Source organism: Pithys albifrons, chromosome 2 (genome assembly GCF_047495875.1).
Source record: "Pithys albifrons albifrons isolate INPA30051 chromosome 2, PitAlb_v1, whole genome shotgun sequence".
Lineage (NCBI taxonomy): Eukaryota > Metazoa > Chordata > Aves > Passeriformes > Thamnophilidae > Pithys > Pithys albifrons.
Window position 1 is genome coordinate 14,725,493 of NC_092459.1, and position 20,070 is coordinate 14,745,562.

Here is a 20,070-nt window from a genome sequence, read left to right on the forward strand (position 1 = left end):
CAAAACTACTGCAACAACTACTTTTGATAGTATTTTGTAATATTTTTATGCTCTGCATACCAGGAGTTTTTCTTTACATGACTTTAAAATTAATACTAAGGAGGTGAGGTCTTTTCCTGCCATAAAACAGTGCAACAGTAGTTACTCCACTGCTTTGAGCTAAGGCCACTAAGCCAATTCCTCAGTCACTCTGGTGAAAAGGTATTTATACTGCTAGACACACTGTAAAAGTTTCAGGTAATGTGATGTAATGCCCTATTAGAGCTTCAGATTAGGATAGTGTACATACTGATGCAGTGTGCAATATTCAAGGGGGCTGGGGAAGAAAATGTGTGTGAGAGCAAGCAAATTTCTTTACCCACAAAAAAAAAAATCAAATCAGACAGCTCAATTGGGTGTCCATGTCTCAGGAGGAGACTACTACTTTTGGAATAATAGCTCCCCTCCCTTTTGTCCCAACAGCAATTTCACTCTGGAAGAGAGCTTTTACCTGAATAATACATTGTTTTCTAGAAATACTTTCCATTTAGACAAAGCTGAACAATTCCAAGCAGAAAAACTCCCCTAAAATAAGCAGCCTACACTGGGGGTGTCCTCTAAGGAGGAGAGAAGGACGATATAGTAAGGCCTGACATTGCCTGCTCCTGAAAAAGAGACTCTTGTAGCCACATATAACTTTCATGTGCTACCTTTTAAAGTATCTTGGTGGATACTTCTAAAAGCAACAGAAATGCTCATCTGGTAACAGGACAAATTATAGAATAGCTTGTGTTGGGACAGACCTTAAAGACCACCTAGTTCCAACTCTCCTTCCATAGACAGGAACACTTTCTACTAGACCAGGCTATCAGAGCTCCATCCAAACTGGCCTTGAACACTTCAGGGATGGGACATCCACAGCCTCTCTGGGTAACCTGTTTCAGTGTCTCACAACCTTCAGAGTAAAGAATTCCATCCTAGTATCTAAACCTACTTTCTTTCAGCCTGAAGCTATTTTCCCTTGTCCAATCACTACATGCCCTTATAAAAAGTCCCTCCAACTTTAGCCTCCTGTAGTAGACCCTAGTAATAAAGTTACCTATCCCTGCCTCCTTTTAAACCTCATCTGTAACTCTGGGTTGGCTACTCATTCATCCCCAAGCAAAGCTCCACACCCTCATTTCCTCTGTCTGTATCCTTCCATTGCAGCACCCTAGTTGTAGCCAACTTATTTTAATCTTAGTGTTTCACAGAAAAAGAAAACTATAACCTGACAGATTCCCATGGAAGAAAACATGTGAGAGGAAAAAAAACCCACCAAAACCCAACAAAAAACCAAAGAAAAACACCATAGATTTCTTGGAGAGCTTTTAAGCTTCTTTCAAACTCACTACATAGCCTTTTTGTATAATCCTGCCTCAAATCTATTGTTATTTAATAACAGGCTCAACTTAGAATCACTCTTGTGTTGCTGCTCCAATGTGCGTAATTCTCTACAGCAGATCTACAATCTAGCTTTGCAGTACCACCCTAATCCTACTTAGCAGACAAGTGACTTAACAGAAAATATCTATGCACACAATCACAGAGATCTTTTTGAGGCATACACAGGACTGTAGGAGTGATTTTCTCTTTATTAAATAAACTGTCAACTGTACTGACCAAAGTCACAAGCACAAGCTATATTCAACTTCACAAAACACCTAGGCCAGACACAGATATGCACCAAAAATGTTTAATGTTTGTAGCAATACTTTGAACTTAAGCTCCACTTCTGTAGACATGACAGAGACAATATTCTGTCTTCAAAGAAATCTTCATTAAAATTTCAGTTTTTATTAACCCTGCAGCTGATTCATCATCCAAGAATAAATCACAGGAAGAAAGAGTCACTTATCTTGACCTGCAGTACTTCCAATCTACAAATCTGAAAGCAGTAATAGACAACAGTCTTACATGTCTACTCTATATTCTTTGTTTTGTTACAGAGACAAAAATTCTGCTACACAAGCATACCAAAACTTTGACTCTCAGACAAGTAAGTACCTGCAAGGTGCTCCAGAGCTCTGCAACAGGGAAATGTTTAGTGCCCTTTTCTGTGAAAAAGAATGTACACACCAGTAGACCTTGGCCAGGACCAGATAAATAGTGCACAGCTGATAAGTGTTTCCCCCAGAGTGGCAAACAATTTGAAAAACCTGTTTGACAGCCTTCTGGCCTCTACCTGCCCAATACTTGGCCTCTTTTTAAAGATATGTTTCTGTTCAAAATTGTATCTGTCTCTTTCTCCCACTATGCTGTCAATTTTTAAGACTGTACCAGCTGTTCTGTAGACTTGTTACAGACTATATTGTCAGACTAAATGCAACCACATAATCTTGCCTGTGGATGATGGCCAAACAGGATGATAGCTGAGAAAGATAAACATGACCTATGTGCTTCCATGTCTAAGGACAAATCACCTGAGCATCCTTTTCTGAGCTGTAAGAATTGATCTTGTCCAAAAGTCCTTTTATTCCCATCAGCTGATGGCATCTCAGGATGGGAATTGACAAGAACACTGGCAGGAGAAGGGACTTTGTCATTGCACATGCCATCGTGGTTAGAGCAATCATGGATTTTGATTCATTCTGTGGACAGTAGAGCAATTTTGTTGCTTTGGCTCTACCTCTGTCCAAAGGCTTTCTCAGAGTACACCCAAATATCACAGCAGTGCCTGGTACACACTTCTTAACAGATGCAAACAATAACTCTCAGACAAGATATTCAGATTAGGGATGAGGTGCATCACCCCTCTGACTGAATCCAGCCTCCAATCCCTCCATGTAAGACTGACTGTGCCAGTTTGAGTACAGGGAAGTGGCAGCATGGGGCCATCAGTCAACAAAAGAAAGAAGGCAAGAAGAAATGCATGTTTCATGAATGCAGAAAGAGGAGCCCCGATGACCATTTCAGCGTGAGAAATATTAGGATTTGGAAGATATCCTTTGAGAAACAGCAATCACTGACTGCAGAAATCACAAGCAGGACCAAGCAATCAGAACCAAATGCACTGGAAAAACAAGTGCCTTTTCCCAGTTGAATATCTTAAAAGAGTGAGAGAAGACAACCCAGAATTACAGCTGCCTTTGAAGTGGTGGGGTTGGTTTTTTATATACACATTTATTTATGACAGTACTGTAAAATAAGATGAACAATTTTTCTTCAGAGAAATCAATCATCAGTAGGCAGACAAAAATGACCAAATGAGACCAGGATAATATCCTGTGATTTGTGCATATCTTGATCTTGGAATAGGTAGTTCCAGTGGATGCACATGTAAACTTTTTTCATGTTGGATTTTCACCTCTCCATTTCCTTGCATAAGCTGCTTGTTGTCCCCTATTCAGCACTGCAATTCATAAAAACACAGAGTAAACTTCACAAAAGTATATTTGTTTTCAAATGCCAGCATATGTGGGATGAAACTCAAATATTCAGGAGACAAAAACATCAACAAAAAATTCAGTCTTTCCTTACATGTTTAAGAAAAGTTTATTCTATTTCAGAACATAATATTTGTAGTGAGAGGACAACACACCTGCAGCAAATAAAGGACCTTCCTTTTTCACATGCAAAACACTATGCAAACCAGAGTGAACTAGTTTTCCCAACACCTTGATGAAGGAAATATAACATTAATCTTCTTTAGTAACATCATACAAGAGAGGAGACCTGAAGGCTCTGGATTAAGTTTAGTTTTCACTCAGGGTTCTGTGGTTCCCAACTGCACGTTAATTACTCTGTGAACAGGTGAGTTTATTATTTAAGCAGGAAGTTCTGTCATCACAGCACCTAAAAGACAAGTCAGAACCCAGCCAGACATGTGAATTGCTATGTAAACACAGTGACCTATAACCATGAAGCCTCTACCAACATATCACGTGTCAAGATTAGTATCAGTTCTCTGCTAAGGCTGGGGTAAGTGAGCATAGGCAGCAAGCTGCAAGCTTTGCCAGAAGCTAGTAAGAAACAGGCAAACATTACAGTTACTAAGGACTCATAAGTCTGTAAAACCTCACAAGCCATTAGGTTTCCCCCTCCCTCCTGTTTCCAAGCAAGTATGGCATTTCCTTTGGTAGAGGCAAGGAACAGCCTGGCCTCTGTATGGTGCTACCCTGCTGAGGTGGATTGCCCTTGGCAATCAGAGACAAACCATGCAGAATGCAAAGGGCAGCCAAGCCCACCTGTTCCCACCCACACTGCTCCTGTCTGCCTTGTCCCAAGGGAAGGAGAAGCTGATACTGTCTCTGCCTCATTTGCAAATGTGAGGGATAACACTAAGTACATCACAACTTCTGTCATTCAACTCAGAGAAGCTCTATGCACTTCTAGTCAAGCATGACAACAAGAAAATAAACCAAAAAAACCCAGATGCCTGATGCCAGTTACAAGCAGGATAATATTTGCCTTGCTGAGTTTCAGCCTATGAGGAAGCTCAAATAGGAGAATGATTAGAATTAAGCAGATATGCATGAACAGCCACAATTAAGCAAATTCAGTAATCCTGTTTTGAAAGGGCTAGTGATATCAGGAGTTTGTCACTATACTGCTACTTGAGATAGAATATGCCGAAAAAGGTCCAGGTAGGATTAATCAGCTGCCTCAAGAGCTTAAGGTAGAGGAGTATCAAATCTACTAAGCGGTGTTAGTTTCAAACACCACAAAGTTGATGCACATGTGCACATCTGGCCAACAAGAAACAACAAAAAAGCAGCAGAAGACAGGCCCTTTCTCTCACACATCTGAACAGCAGTTTTTCCTTCCATCAGTAACGAGGTGGATGGTAGATGAGTAATCAAAATAACCTTTTGTATCAAAGACAGGTTTTCAGTCAGCTTCATATTTCTTCTAACCATTTTCTTGCCTGGACTCCCTACTTGACTGATTTATTTTTTTAAATTTGAGAAAAGTAAGCAAGGAATCCTCCAGTACCAGAATAATCAGCACGGCATAACATCTAGAAGAGAACTGAACAATCTAATGCGAACTCAAAAGGAGTTTAGCCTGCCTTGAGTAATAGTGGTATCACTGTACTTGCAACACATTGACAGATCTATGTGTATGTTTATACATATATATTATATAGTATTTATGCACGCAAATGTACACGTAAATCATGAATCAGAACACATCTAAGCAACTAACTGCTTTACTTCCATGCAAGAGTATCAAATGGAACACCAATGTGTTGCAGCTTTAACACATATAAAATTGGTAATATCAAGGGACTATCCTGTCCTTTAAGACACATGAAAATTTCATCATAGATTACAAAATAGTCAGAATATCAGATAAGAATTGGACTAAAATTGCTCCCTCATCTTCCATTACCCCCTCAAAAAAAGCAAAGGCTAAGTAATAAGTGAAACAAAATTAGGGCAGTAACTAATAAAAAAAAAATAATAAAAAAGTGGTGTTCTTGGCTTTACTCTCCCTTTCCTTCTATGAGTCTCATGAGGAAAGCTTTCTGAAGAAATCATGCAAAATAATTGCTTCTGCTGGGGCAAGCAACTGTTAAGTAACTATCTTAAAATTCAAGGTTACTAGCCATGTCCTGTGTGCTATTTAGGTGGGAAAAGTAGTAATGAAAAGCATGACATTTAAGTGTTTCAGTCCAGGATTAAACGAGCACACTTAAGATTGGTCCTATTGTTGACATGATTCCAGAAGAGAGATATAGGTTGCTCCTTGATAATACTCAGAAAAACAAGCAAAAAGTTACCAGCAGATAGCTTATTTTTCTTTCTAGTCTCTAGTTTGTTCCTCTAGTCCCTTAAGCAATCCAACAACAGATTTGCTTGAGGTACCAGAGAAAATACATTCTTGCAACATTCCTAATGGATGAGATACACAGAAATTGAGAGCTCACAGCACTGTGTGCACATTAACAATCTTAAGGATAAAAACCATAATGGAGTATTGTACTAATAGCCACAGTGGCAAAGTAATACTATGGGAAATTGTAGTGCCTATGCCTTATCAGCAGAGGAATGGCAGTCTATTCTATTCAATCAATGCACAGCTCTGCCAGAAAGCAAAAGGAAACAGTGTCTTCATTCTATTTTTTGAATAGCAAAGTTGTGCAACTGTGTAAGTGTCAGGAAGAGACAATCCTTCATGAGACCTTTACTACAGCACTTCCACGATTATAAAGAGTCAAGACTTGCAGACAGAAATATTATAGGATTGAGAAACCTGAAAATTGATCCAAACTCTGCCTACATATCAGTAGCACTGCACTTCAAATATCTCTACATACTGGTGCTGTTTCATTTTGCAGTGATTTAGATAGAAGGGCTAGAGCTAGTGGCAAAAGCTGCAGCAAAAATAGTTCTCACACTTGTAACAGACAGCCCTTTTTCTTTTTTTGCTCATATCCCTGGAGAGGACATCAGTTATCTCTGTTTATTTACATAAAATCAAGAAGCCAGAACAAAACTTTATGTTGGTCAATCAAGAACAAACAACATGTACGAGATCTACCATACATAGACTCCATGCAAAATCTGGAATCAAAAAGCTTGGGTCCTTCCTGTTGATTTTAAACAACTTTAGTTTGGCCCTTTATAAGGAACAGTTCATACTAATGACTGCAATGTCTTTGGTATTTCTGGCAATCATCACTGGAGGAACACCAGTGGAGGAATCTATGTACAGTCATCACACTTTTCCTTAACAATTGCCAATAGGCTAAACAATCTTGCCTGATTCAGAGTACTTCCTTCCGCAATTTATTAACCTGCAAGCTGTCCCCAAAGGTAGAGATGAAGGCCTTGGGTTTCAGATGAAAGTCAGGGCTGTAACAGGTTTACATCTATTGCCTCTTGCATTTATTTGGATTGCTTAATTCTTCCCTCACCGATGAAAGCAAGGGTAATATTTCCTAATAATTTATGACAGCGCTTTAAAATTTTAGAGCACTCAAATGCCACTGTAGCGACATTTATGTAAGTGGCAAACAAGAGGCAAAAAAACTACACCAATTCCCTTAAACAAAAAGGCAAATCTGAATGGACTACTGAAGATAGTCAAATATAAGTTCAAATGGGCTGATGATTCCACCTGAATAGAGTTCAAAACAAAAACCCCATGTCACCACAGCCAGGTTACTTAGGTCAGCTGCTAAGAACAGGTTATTGGCAAAGGTTACATATTGAACATTTCCCAACTGGTTACATCTTTCAAATGAGCAGTAAGTCAGCAACCATATTCTACCAAGAAGCAGAAGATCAGTGACAGCAGCAAACATCAGAAGGAACCAGGTGAAGATGAAAAGATATATCTAGTAACTGAGCCTTTCTGTTACCACTGAAGTATTAATGAAAACTGAAATTAGGGGATTTTCCACACCAAAGCAGGAGAAACACAGAACATTTGGCTGTAAGTATTAGAACAGAGGAAAACAGTTTTCATGAAGGTTATTATTTTATATACTTTTCATGCTTGAGCAAGCACTCCTTTCAAAGCAGAACTGTCTGTTCTATTGGTTGCTCTTTTTTCCATCAGGAAAAAAATCTATTATTAAAAGACGACTATTTCCATGAAGAAAAATAAAATAAGGTAACTAAAATCCTTGACCTTGAACATTAAAAACACAAAAAAAACTTTCTTGAAAAGAACTTTCAAATTTAACAAAAACAAAACAAACACACACACACACCAAACCACCAAACCCCCTCTCGCAAATCCTCCCCTAAAAAAAAAACAAACAAAAAACCCCCACTTAATTCCATGTCTTAATCTGTAACACCATGTCAGGCTCTAGGGAAATGAAAGTCTGAACACCATGTATCCCAGAAATCATATTCTTACTGATAATACTCCCACTTTTCCTGTGCTGAACCATGGTTATAAACCTGCATCCATTGCAAAAATTAAGGATCTAAAATTTTAATTTCAAATCATTATTAGAGATGAAAAATTAGTACTAATTTTCTTTCTCTCTCTTCATAAACTAGCAATATCCATTAACTGTGATAATGATCATGTCACATACTACATTTTTGTTCCTAATGTTTAGTACTTAACTGACAAAATGCTTGTTATTCCAGGCAAACATTTGTACAACATACTAATGGAAACCTCTTATGTGACTGTAATTACAATACAGTGAAATTAGAACCTGTACTACATTAATTACTTCTCTAGTTACAAGTATGTGGCTATGCTGGGTACTACTGAAAGGCATTTAAAGAATAATGCAATCATGAGGCACAGTCAACATGAGTTCACAAAGGCCAAGTTTGTTTAACTCATTTGATAACCTTCTATGACAAGGCCAGCTGCCTAGTGAATGAAGGAAAGTTGTCCAGCTTTGAGATGAGCAAGTACATGGTGCTCTGGGTGAAGAATTGCGCTCCAAGGGTTGCGGTCAATGAGGCTACATCTGTCTGGCAACTGGTCACCAGCACTGTTCCTCTGAGCTCAAATCTAGTCTCAGTTCTGTTCGATATGCTTATCGACTCCTTGGATGCAGTTGAATGCACCATTAGCAAGTTTGATGCTAATACAAAACTGGGAAGTACTGCTGATTCTCTTGAGGGACAAGATGCCTTGCAAAGGGATCTAGGAAAATTAGAGCATTGGGCTATGATTAATGGCATGAAATTTAATAGGTTGAAACATCAGATTGAATAACATCAGACACAAGCATAAATTAGGAGAGGAGTGCCTGGAGAACAGCCCTGCAGAAAGGGATCTGGGGATGCTGGGTGACAACAGGGTCCATATGAGTCTGCAGTGAACCCTGTCAGCCAGGAAGGCAAACCCCATTCCAGGGTGCATTAAACAGCTTCATCAGCTGGTCAGAAGTGATTATTCCCCTCTATTCAGCATTGGTGCAGCCTCACCTTGACTGCTGTGTGCAGTTCTAGGCCCCACCATTTAAGGAGGATATGAAGGTCCTAGAATACATGCAGAGGAGGACAACAAAGCTGGTGAAAGAGCTGAAAGGTGTGTCCTGTGAAGAGGAGCTGAAAAGCTTAGGTTTGTTTGGAGAGAATGGAGCTGAGGAGGTAACCTCATTGCTCTCTAATGTTTCCTGAGGAGGGGAAGTAGAAAGGGAACTCCTGATCACTTCTGCCTAGTATTCAGTGACAAGATATGTGGGAATGGCTCAAAGTTGCACCAGGGAAGGTTCAGACTAGACATCAGGAAGCACTTCTTTACAGAGAGGGTGATAAAACACTGGAACAGGCTTCAAAGAAAGGAAGTTGCTGCCCCAGGCCTGTCAGTGTTTAAGAGACATTTGGACAATGCCTTTAACATCGTTCTTTAACTTTTGATAAACCCTGAAGTGGTCAGGCAGTTGGAAGGGACTGTTCCACAATGATCATCAGTCCAAGTGAAAGTATATTCTCTTCTAAAGTTAAAAAAATTAAAGGACCAAAAAACAATTAGAAAAAACCCAAACACCTCAGCACTCAACAAAAATCCCACGACAAAAAACCACCCCCAAATCCAAGCCACAGATAAAAAGGAAAGCATGAATAGCCTTGCTAAGGAGGTAACAATACACTATGTTCCAAGTGCTGAGTACTTTTTTTTTTCAGGAAAAGAGAAAAGTTTACCTGCTGACATTTGTGTCAAGTACACAGCAACAATATTTACTTCCACTGCAACATTATTACTTCAGGGTGAAACGCACACTGCGGAAATCCTGTAGTTCAAATTATGTTTTCTTTTTTTATGCCTAATACAGAATATAAACTCACCAGGGTGCAGAAGATGCATTGGCATTGTGCTATTGTTGTCATCTGCTCCACGGGATATTCACCAAGGCAGAGCTTGCAGGACACTAATGGGTCAAGTACCAAGTCCCAGGTAGGCCTGTATCTTGCTGTAGTCATTGCAGAGCAGTCTGAAAAACCACACAAAAACGAAAGATTCCCCATTATTCCCTTAAACTAATACTCTATACGTTTCTGACCTTGGAAATCACATTGTCAACTGTTGCCTGTTGAGTTTGCTTTATTCCAATGACTTCACTGTAAGTAGTTAGCAATAGCTAACTTGAAAGTGCAACACTTGCACTAGGCTATACATCCCCTGCCTGACAGAACTTGCATGTAGAAAGCAGAAGGAAAAAGACCCCACATGCAATGCACTGACAAAATAAGAGAGCAAGTAGAAATGACCTTAGGTCACAGGATTATCAAGTATTGCACATGCAAAAATCTCATTTCCAATCCCATATTTTCACCACTAGTTACAAGCTTTCTCTCACCAATGTTAAACTTTACTTATGACATTTCTTAACCTCAACTACCCAAGCAAGACTCAAAAGATCTCTCAAACCAGGCATTTATTATGCCCCTTTGCCTGAATAATGATATTGCAACTCACAGAGCCAGATTTTTTGTTCCCAAGAACATGACAAATCAATCAGTTTGCTGTTAAATTTAGAAAGAACAATAAATATGTTGAGTGCACTGAGTTTTAGCCTGCATTTTTCTTCCAACTCTTTCAATATGCTGAGATCACAACTTTGTTGTCAAAACAACCAACTGGGGCAAATATGAGCATAAAGTGAGCTATAAGAAGAGGCTATAATACCTATATGTTACCCTAAACACAGCAATAGGACAGGACTATGCAGAGCAGCTTTATCCTAGGCTTCAGAGTCCAGATGGAGACTGACTAACCAGAAAGAAAATCTCACACATAAACAAATGTATTCCCACAAAGAGGAAAGTCAATTTACAAGTTTTACAGAAAGAAAAACAAAACAAAAACCTACACACTCCCCCAAACATCTGGGGTAACTTACGGAACACATCAAATCTTAACAACTTACATGCTAATAATGTTTTGTCACTGTGACATTGACCTTCTAAGTATAGAAAAATTCACATTCCAAGCTGCTGGGAGGGTTTGCACTTTCTCACCTCCGACCTTCAAAAATTAGGTGGCTTCTTACCTTCCCCACACCAGCAGTTATGCTACTGCAACCATATTTACAGGTTTTTTGGTTTTTCTTTTTTTTTTTCTCCTTTTTTATTCCTGCCTTCATTAGCCCTTGCAGGAACTGCTTATATCCGAGTCATATCTGTGAACTTCGCAAGACCTCTAGAACCACAACAAATTAATGCTTACTAGACTAGATTTAGGCGGATGTTCAAGCAGAACATGCTTTTTGTCCCTGAAGAAATCACATGCAGACTTCACAAGCACTTCTTTGAAGTCCAAGTCTTTGATATTCAATTAATTGTGGGCATGACTTCACCAAGGTCTCTAAAATTTCTGAAAGTAAGTGAAGATTGTCAGCCCTCCTCCAATCAGTCTAACTCATTAGAAGACACTTTTTATAAGGTACATAAAGGACACCAAAAGACTTTTTTTCAGTGCAGCCACCAGGGAGAAGAGGAAGAGAGAAAAGAAAGATTAAGCAATCCCATTTCCAGGGTTGCTCTGGATCCCTTCCTCCGAAAGCCCACACAAACTCCACACTGTTTCAAAGGATACAGATGTAACAGTCCTGCAGAACACCACATGAATAATGGCTCCACGTCACAAAATAGAACTTGTGCTATGTGGGAAAACGCTGAAGTGCACCTCGAGGAGCGTAGCGCTGGGAAAGCGCCCTGAACTTAACAAGTTGTATATATGAGAGACTTGTTGAAGTTTCAAATTATGCGTTTTACCTGTACCGGGTTTTTAATTACAAAGTTTCTGTGTTCCCCTAGCCGTGTATTGTATCCACCCGTTCCCTGTTCTTCGCCCTCCTCCCCAGAGGCATCGCCACCGGTGACTTATGACGCTCATTAAGCACAGGCATTGTCTGCCACACGGGCACGGTGGCGCCCAGGGGGTTGCTTCCCCTCTCCCCCGCACTACCGGAGCGGAGCAACCAGAATTTGCACGGGGCCGCCCTCACAGCTCCGAGACGAACAGGGGCGGGCCCCGTCGGTCCGAGCAGCGCCAGCTCCGTGCCAGAATGCCTCTGCCTCGTGGAGCCGGTGTCGCCCGGGCTAGCATGGCTATGGCTGCTGCCCGCTTCTGCCCCTGTTCTAATCCTACCGGCTGCTGCCTCATCTGTCCCCAAACTATGGATTTCTATTGGGTGTTAGTCCCTCCGTTTTCCTATTCTCTAGCTGAGCACCTGAGCCACTTCCCCGTCCAGAGTTCTTACCCAAACCAGTCCCAGTTCCAGCACCTTCCCCCCAGGACCTCATAAAAGCCTCGTGTATTTCACAATAAACGTTTCACCTCCAGCATCTGGACTGCAAAGATCTCTGTCTCAGCCCTCCACAGCTACAGGAGGACAGGCGGGAACAGTCTCCTCCTTCCCCCAACGCTGCACAGTGTTAGGTACTGTTTTGAGACACCTTAACATGAAAGTCTGACAGCCATACGAACGAAACTAAGATTTTTAAGGTTATTAGGCTACTTCTTTACTGCCAATCACCACTACTGTTTCATTTAACATGAATTATCAGCAAACTCCATTTTATTCTTCCAAGGTTTGGTCTATCTGATATTTCCAGACTGATTCATGAGGTATTTGACAGCAGTGACCAAACGCACCTGAACTGTCTGCTGTTAGTTGGAGTGTTGTTTGCTGGTCCTGACCAGCTTATTGCATATCTGATACTTACAGTAATAAATAGATGAAGCAGCAATTGAACTAGGGATGAATTTAAACTTAAGGATACACTTGCATACAACAGCAAGACCAAAAACGTAGCAAGTTTTATGGTGAAGATATAAAATCTGACAATTCAGACTAAAAGTTCAGTAAATATAGAAGGAAAAAGTTTAAATATATATCAATGTGTGTCAATAAGTGATGATATCCACCTTTTAGCCCCAAGGCTTATTACCCTTGTTCCCCACGACATTCAACAGGGTTTCAAGCAGCGTTGCGGTAATTCCTCTTTTGCAGCACAACTATACTGCAGTAACATCTCACTGGGAAATACTTCTGTTCACATTATTCTGCACAGCAACAATGAATTGAAGTATCTTTCAAGCTGGCTCCCAACAGGCCAGCAGAAACTGGCTGCCACATACAGCTGGCATGTAATCTGTGCTGAATTCAGCCATGGTGATAACCAAGCAAAACCTGAATTCAGCCTCAAACAGCAACAAAGCCATTCCTGCTCACCCCTCCTTGCCAAAGACCTTTTAATAAAGAAATCTTGCATTCACTATGGGGCAGGATCAAGAAACTTGTCACATATATTTGCCAAATAAGACAAAAAGCCTCCACATCCCAGGGGATCATTTCTGCTATGTATCCCTTTAAAGACACTGAGAATGAAGCTCCCCAAGCACAGACTAGATCTTGTTTCATGATCATCTGGCACACTGCTGCAACTAAATAATAAGCTTCTGTGTTTATATCATGATGCTTAAAAAAGCTTTTTTAAAAAAAAAGCCCAACACAAAACCAAATAACAAACTCGCAAGAGAAGAGCAGAGAAACAAACACCTTCTGCCAAAAACAGACTTAAGACTCTTACTGTTCCAATAGTTATGGCCACTTACGGCTTCAGATTGTATTCTCATGCTTTCTAGTGATGTGCAGGGTTTCAGGGAGAATAGTGAGTAATTGCAAGACAAAAAAGACAAGGTAACTAAAAGTAGATACTGAAAAAGTCTTGGTTTGTCATTGTGCTCAAGGTCATCAGTTACACAAACAGCCAGTAGAAAGTTTTGCCTCGTGGTTTGGCTATCTGCTATGAGGCCACAAGAAATACAGCAAATGAAGGTATAGAACCACAGTCCAATATCCACACTGAATAGGCCTCTGCCCACTAAATACTTAATTCACTGGAGATTTAGTGTTGCTTACCAAACAGTCTAAATACTAATACTGAGAACAGACACATCAAATCAGACATAGAGGCACAGAAAAACCAGAAGGGAAGCTGGTTGTCAGTTCAGACTCTGAACTTTACCACAATCAACGTCAGTCTCACTTTTGTATTTTTGCTGACCGTGGTCCATATGTGATAACATTGAATTTGCAAGAAATACGGTAACATCACATAATTTTCTAGGACAGCATCCCAAAGCAAGTTGGAAGTAGGAAGCTTAGGAAATAGCTTTAGTAAGAGGTTGCTCAGAGCCATATTGTCATAAATAATGAACAACCTGATTAATAACTGTTCAATTCTGCAATCATGTGCAAGTCCACACTAGAAGGAAACCACTGCATAAAGAGACAAAAGTGACCAAAATCTTGTTGCAGTAACAACATGTCAATATATTGAAAATATGACTGTTAGGCATTCCAGGAGATGGGTATGGAGAGAAAAAGAATATTTCATATTTTTGCAGAACAATTAATGAATTAAGTGAACATAAACTGTATTTCTGAACAGTAATCCCTCAGTTTTTGGTCCCCCTACACAGATTATATTTTTTAATGAGAGCAAATGACTGGCTTGACCTCGGGTAAGTCAAGAAAAGAACAATTCTTTCTTTCTAGGTCTCAAAAAGTTGCAGGAAACAGTGAAACAAATACTGTGAAAACGTTTGTGAAAGCAGGAAATAATGCAACTTTTTTCCATACAAGTCATGCAACAAATCATAAAACAGCATGATTTTTCTATCTGCATACTAGTTAAGTATGTCACGGTACTGTAAAATCAAGCTGCATTTACACTGCCAACACTTCAGACCCATGACCACCGATGTGAGAAAAGAGTGACTAGAAAATAGGGTTGAGTAAGAGTCATATGCAGCACATTAACTGGTGTGTCTTCTTCACCAAGCAAGACTAAAAATAGAGATTTTGGCAGAATCTAAATTTCAGCTTTAGATCAGGGATGGGCTTAATTTCTAAATTAAGGGCTTCAGTCTCCTACCAGATAGATAGTTAATTAAGTACACTTAAGTCATCTGCCTTAAGGAGTTATCTTAATCTGAATTTACTGACACAATGAAAAGCAGCTCTTTTAGGAGTCAAAGGGATTTAAACAGGATTTAAAATTTGTTCTCATTCCTCTCATCACTCTTTGTCAAAATAACTCTAGTTAAAATAATACAGGCTACTAGATGAAATCAAACATCTGCTATAGTACAGTTTTAATATTGTGTATATATATTTATAGATATATAATTCAGACTGCATTTCCTCCTACATGAAGTCAAACACCTCTCAGTACAATTGTATGTATTTATTTAATATATGAAGAATGTTTATACAATTTTTATAAATATATGAAAATAAAAATCCATTAAAAAATCTCCATGTTTGTACTTATGTGGAAAAACCCACACATTTCTGAAGTGCAGTCATCTGCAGAAAGGCTACTACACTGCAATGTGGAACTGGCACTGCCTGCCACATCTATTAAGTGAATATTTTTGACTCCGACCTTAACAATTCCAAGCCTTCCCATGCAGCCACAGCTGTGGCTCACTGCACACAGTTCAACACTATCTGCCATACCCTCAAGCCAGAAGGGACAGGTTGGTGGATAAGCAACAGTCCTGCAGCTTGCCTTGTTATACCTCTGTCAGAGTTTGAACTTGATGCCATTTTTCTTTGTTTCTAAGCTTTTACAAATATCCTCAGGATTAAGTGAAAGAACCCTACATGATGTAGTTGACCACTGAGCAACTACTTTTTGTTGGTGTACCCAGTTTTTATTATGCAACTATACCACAGATATAAGGTCACTTAAAAGTCCCTTCATAAAACAAATTGCTTAACAAATCCACTCACTAGGTAGATTCTATGATAACACAAGTTGACAGACTTAGTAATCACTTAAAAATCACAGTTACTGGCATCTGAATTAACTGTCTGTCCCCAGTTACTCATCCTCACAGAACTGTTTGGGAGGTAAAGCAGAATCACCCTCTCCAACAAATGTCAGGCAAACTAACATAAGTTTGGATTTACATGGATGTTTAACCATGACTAGAGATGACTGAGATGGATGTTCAGAGATGACTAAGAGATTACTAGTTTTGATGCCTGCCTTCTTAGGTTCTTAAATCCTGCCAAATGCCTAACTCCTAAGACTCACTCATATATCTGATCTACAATCAAAGACACAAGTCCAGCAGGTAGGCATCATCCTTTGAATCCCAGACAACCTCAGTCAGTAAAGCCATGTTCTGTCTTGCAGCAGTGTAAAAGGCGTAACAGCGTTTTCAGGTGCAACTCATTTCAACATGCAAGAAAATTCAGTTTGTGCAGAATACTGCAGAAACTCATGACAACACATTGTCTATTGTGAACTCTTCAGACCTGGCCTTTTAAGTCCTTACACAGGTTAACCATCAACTCCAACCTCACCAGGTGTTTATCTTCAACCTATTCCAGTGCCCAAGTCCAAAAGGAATAAAAAAGACCACATACAAGCTTAGGACACTGTCAGCAACTTCAGTGTCCTGGACAATATAGCATGTGAGCATCTTACTCCAAGATGAAACAATTAATAAAATCCCGTATCTTAAATATATACATATAACATATGCACATGTATATATAATATAAAAATATATACATGTACATTCAAATACTCCAATGCTCAGAAAAAAGAGATAAATAACATCTAGTTTTTCACTAGTGAAAGGTATCTGAACAATAACATTAAGAATACAAAACAAAACACATCTACTCTACTGCTTTGGGCACAAATCACTGTTAAGGGACGCTAAAAAACACAAAACCCCAACTTCTTTGCTAAATACCTGGCTAAAAAAATTTCTTGTTTCTTTTCAAGAGGAATTAGAGCATCATACAAGGCTAGAAATCCCAAACCTTAGACAACCCAGCTTGAATGCTGATCATGAAAGGTTTTAAATACTGGAAAAGTAATGGTCAGTTTCTAGATCTATGGATGTATATGACAATACTGCCTATAAAATTCATGGGTGAGTAGAGACAAAAAAGATATTATGAAGACAAAGACAGAAAACAACATATTTTTAAAACTCCAACTTGAAAATAGTATTAGATAGACATGCCATAATTGCGCCATCTGCCCATGCAGAAGTGCCTCAGAGCTAGATCCTTGCATATATTCCAAAATTACAGCCACTGAATAATGTGACAGAGCCAAAGACTTTCCTGACCTTGCATTTTCCTGTGTTTGTCACCAGCTCTGGTGCCACTGTGGCTTCCTGATGCACTGCTAAACAGCAGCAACCTGAAATAAACTGGGTGAGGCTGTTATTCAGACCCTGTAGGCAAGGGAGAAAACATTTCATAGAAAAAGAAAACAAAACCAAAAAAATCACTTCATCTGAAAAACTGCAGATGTGAAAGGCAAATGGTCAGGCAGAAGGGAAAGAACTGGAAGATTCAAAGGTGTGGAGAAAAAAGAAATTTAACAAAGAGAAAAAAGGGAGTAAGAAGGAATACAATACAGAACATATGAAAGATAGGGAAGAAATCAGAAAAATAGGAAAAGCAGATCATCTTCCTGGCTGCTCCCAGAAGTAGCATATTTTGCTGTGCAGGGTAAAATAACTATTAAAGTGGAATTCCACTGCATTATGCCCCAAACATTCACTTTCCTCAAAATATGACATGAATAAAAAGACACATGTAGAAATCCTAAGCAACATTGCCCAGAATTCATGTGCCTAATAAATGTTTGCTATCCAAGAGATTATAAAAGTGTTGGACCAGCAGAGCACCCCAGGCAAAAACTGAGAAGTCCTTGCACTATCCCATTTCCCAGCACTGGAGTCCCAGGCCTCAGCACACCTCAGAGCACTCTCAGCAGCCAGAAACACAAGGCCTCATGATAATTTGAGACAGCAAGGTCAGGAGGATATGGATCTTAAAAACATCCTCATCCATGATGAATGGGAAAACTCCACCTCCCACCATACAGGGGGGAAAGCCTGGACACGGTCGCACTGGTGTATCATCTGGATCTGAAAACACCATGACTGCAATACATTTTGGTCTCTAGAGAACGAGTCTGCCCACCTTGCTTGCTTTTAAGAGCAATGAACCTACTAGATCCTCACTAAAAATTCCCATAAACTTTACTGCAGAGAACCACTGCCTTTGAGTACCAGGGTCAATATCAAGGTACCATCTGTGCAATATTGTGGCAACCACTAAGCCCATACAGAAGTGTGGGAGGCCACAGGTTAAATCATTAAGAGTTAACATGTTTAAGCCCTGACCATTTTAGATACAGGAAGATCAGCTGCACCCAGAAGAGGTTTGAAAGTGTGGTAAGATAAAGCCAGCCTAAAAGAGACTGTAAAGTTGTAACCTAAGCATGCAACTCAACTACAAGAAACCCTGAACACTATTTGTCAGAAGCCACTTGTGACTGAATAAAGCTCTAGCTTATGAAGGCCACAGTAAAAATGACACAGATAATGCCACTGCACTCCAGGGCAACATTTTATTTTATTTTCCAGAAATTCCTAAGCCACCCAGTCTAAAACAACTGCTTTGCTGTGTCTTTCCTCCCACTCCTTACGTTTTCCCATGTTTTTCTTTTCTCTTCCCAAACTCTTTTCCCCTCCACCCCTTTCCTTGTTTCCTCCTATTCTTTCCCTCATCTCTGCTTACAAGAGCTGATGACTGAGTACACTCTGGGCTGTGTCCACAATAACAATAAGTCAGTAAGATGCAGTCTGAAACTCTAACATACAAGTTTTTTCCTTCTTCACAGTTGACTCTCTCAGAAAAGTAAGAGCTGTGTTTACACAAACCCCAAATAACACCAAGCTTGAGCTCTGTAAGAGTTCTCCTTGCTGGGGGGAAAGAGAAAAGTCTTGGAAGCTTAGAGATAGACACCACACTTAAAGCTATGCAAAGTTACTGAGAAATTGCAAATATGAGCAAGGGGAGTGGAACCCTAGTTCTGATTGACACATCTGGACCACCAGTCAAAAGGAAATAAAAACTGTCCTCTTAAGCACCACGTTACAACATTTAATTATATTTTTGTCTATGTTAATATCTCAGCCATGCTAGCTTGGTGAATAAAGTGGTGTTTGTTTCCAAGTTTCCTTTCCAACATCCAAAATTACATGTTTCAACTACATTTCTCCATGTCCTGGTGTGACAGCCAGCACACGCCTGTGCAAGGATGTCACTTACATCAGCGAGGAAACTTAAAAAACAGATGCTTACTACATATGACTTTAACTAGAGGCAGATGCTTAATGTGATCTGGTTTCTTTCTCTCTTCTTAGAATGTGATGGTCCAGTCAGATTATTTAGCACATACCTTGCAAGACCTTGAACAAACACAAGCAAGAAAAGTTTTTATGTTAGTGTGAACCATTAACATAGTAAATTTTTTTGATGCATGCAATCCGGTGATTAGAACATGACCTGAATTACAAAAAACTACTGATAGCCTCTTCTGCCTCAAATTTACTGCATAACTGAGCAGCTCACACAGCTTAATCATGCCTCCGATAGACATATCAGCTGGTACCTACCACATCACATAGGCTGAGCAGTGGATGGAAAGATGAGCAGTGCATTAGTTACCTGAGTAAATGTCTGCCTTCACTTCCCCCTCTTCGGAGAAGCAGCATTTACAGTAATTTCAGAGGTGTAATGCATTAGCCTCAACATCAGCCCCAGTTCTAACCCTTCACAGTAATATTGCTGTTGCACAGTAATGCTTCCTGCTTCATTGTCTTTATCTCCCTCCCCACATTTAACCACATTAGCAGTACAAGGTACATCTATAACACTCGTCTACTGCAGAAAGCAGCAGGACTCTAACACCGCATCAGCACATGGCAGAGATCACACCCAACGCCTCCCCAGTCAAAGCAGAGATACCGAACCCAAAGGCTGAAGCATCAACCGCACGTGTATGTATGGCCAGACTTTGCAAATGAAAATGTGGGGAGGGCTCTCCCCACGTGGGTGTGTCCTTTCAGCCTGCACAGTGGATTTTTTAGGTGAGGCACAGCGTGCAAAGAACTGGCCTCACTGTTTAAGTCCTAAGGTCCATTTGCCATGGCTGAGTGAGCTTGGACAGTGACAGTGAAGTCCTCAGGACTGTCACAGCACCCGGTACTAACTGGGGCTGACTCTGCTTGGCATCTGAGATCTGACAGGATCGGATGGCAGAAAGGCATTTAACTGCCGGA

The 20,070-nt window shown here is 40.0% G+C and overlaps 1 protein-coding gene across 2 annotated transcripts in view; it reads right to left on the bottom strand.

Annotated features, from left to right (window-relative positions):
- Positions 1-20,070, bottom strand: part of RNF144A (ring finger protein 144A) — a 66,104-nt gene that overhangs the window by 18,179 nt on the left and 27,855 nt on the right. For both annotated transcript variants that reach the window (XM_071548380.1, XM_071548381.1), the window contains one exon: positions 9,735-9,880. In XM_071548380.1, coding sequence (XP_071404481.1) covers positions 9,735-9,869 — 135 coding nt within the window. In that variant the 5' untranslated portion in view covers positions 9,870-9,880. The remainder of the gene's footprint in view (positions 1-9,734; positions 9,881-20,070) is intronic.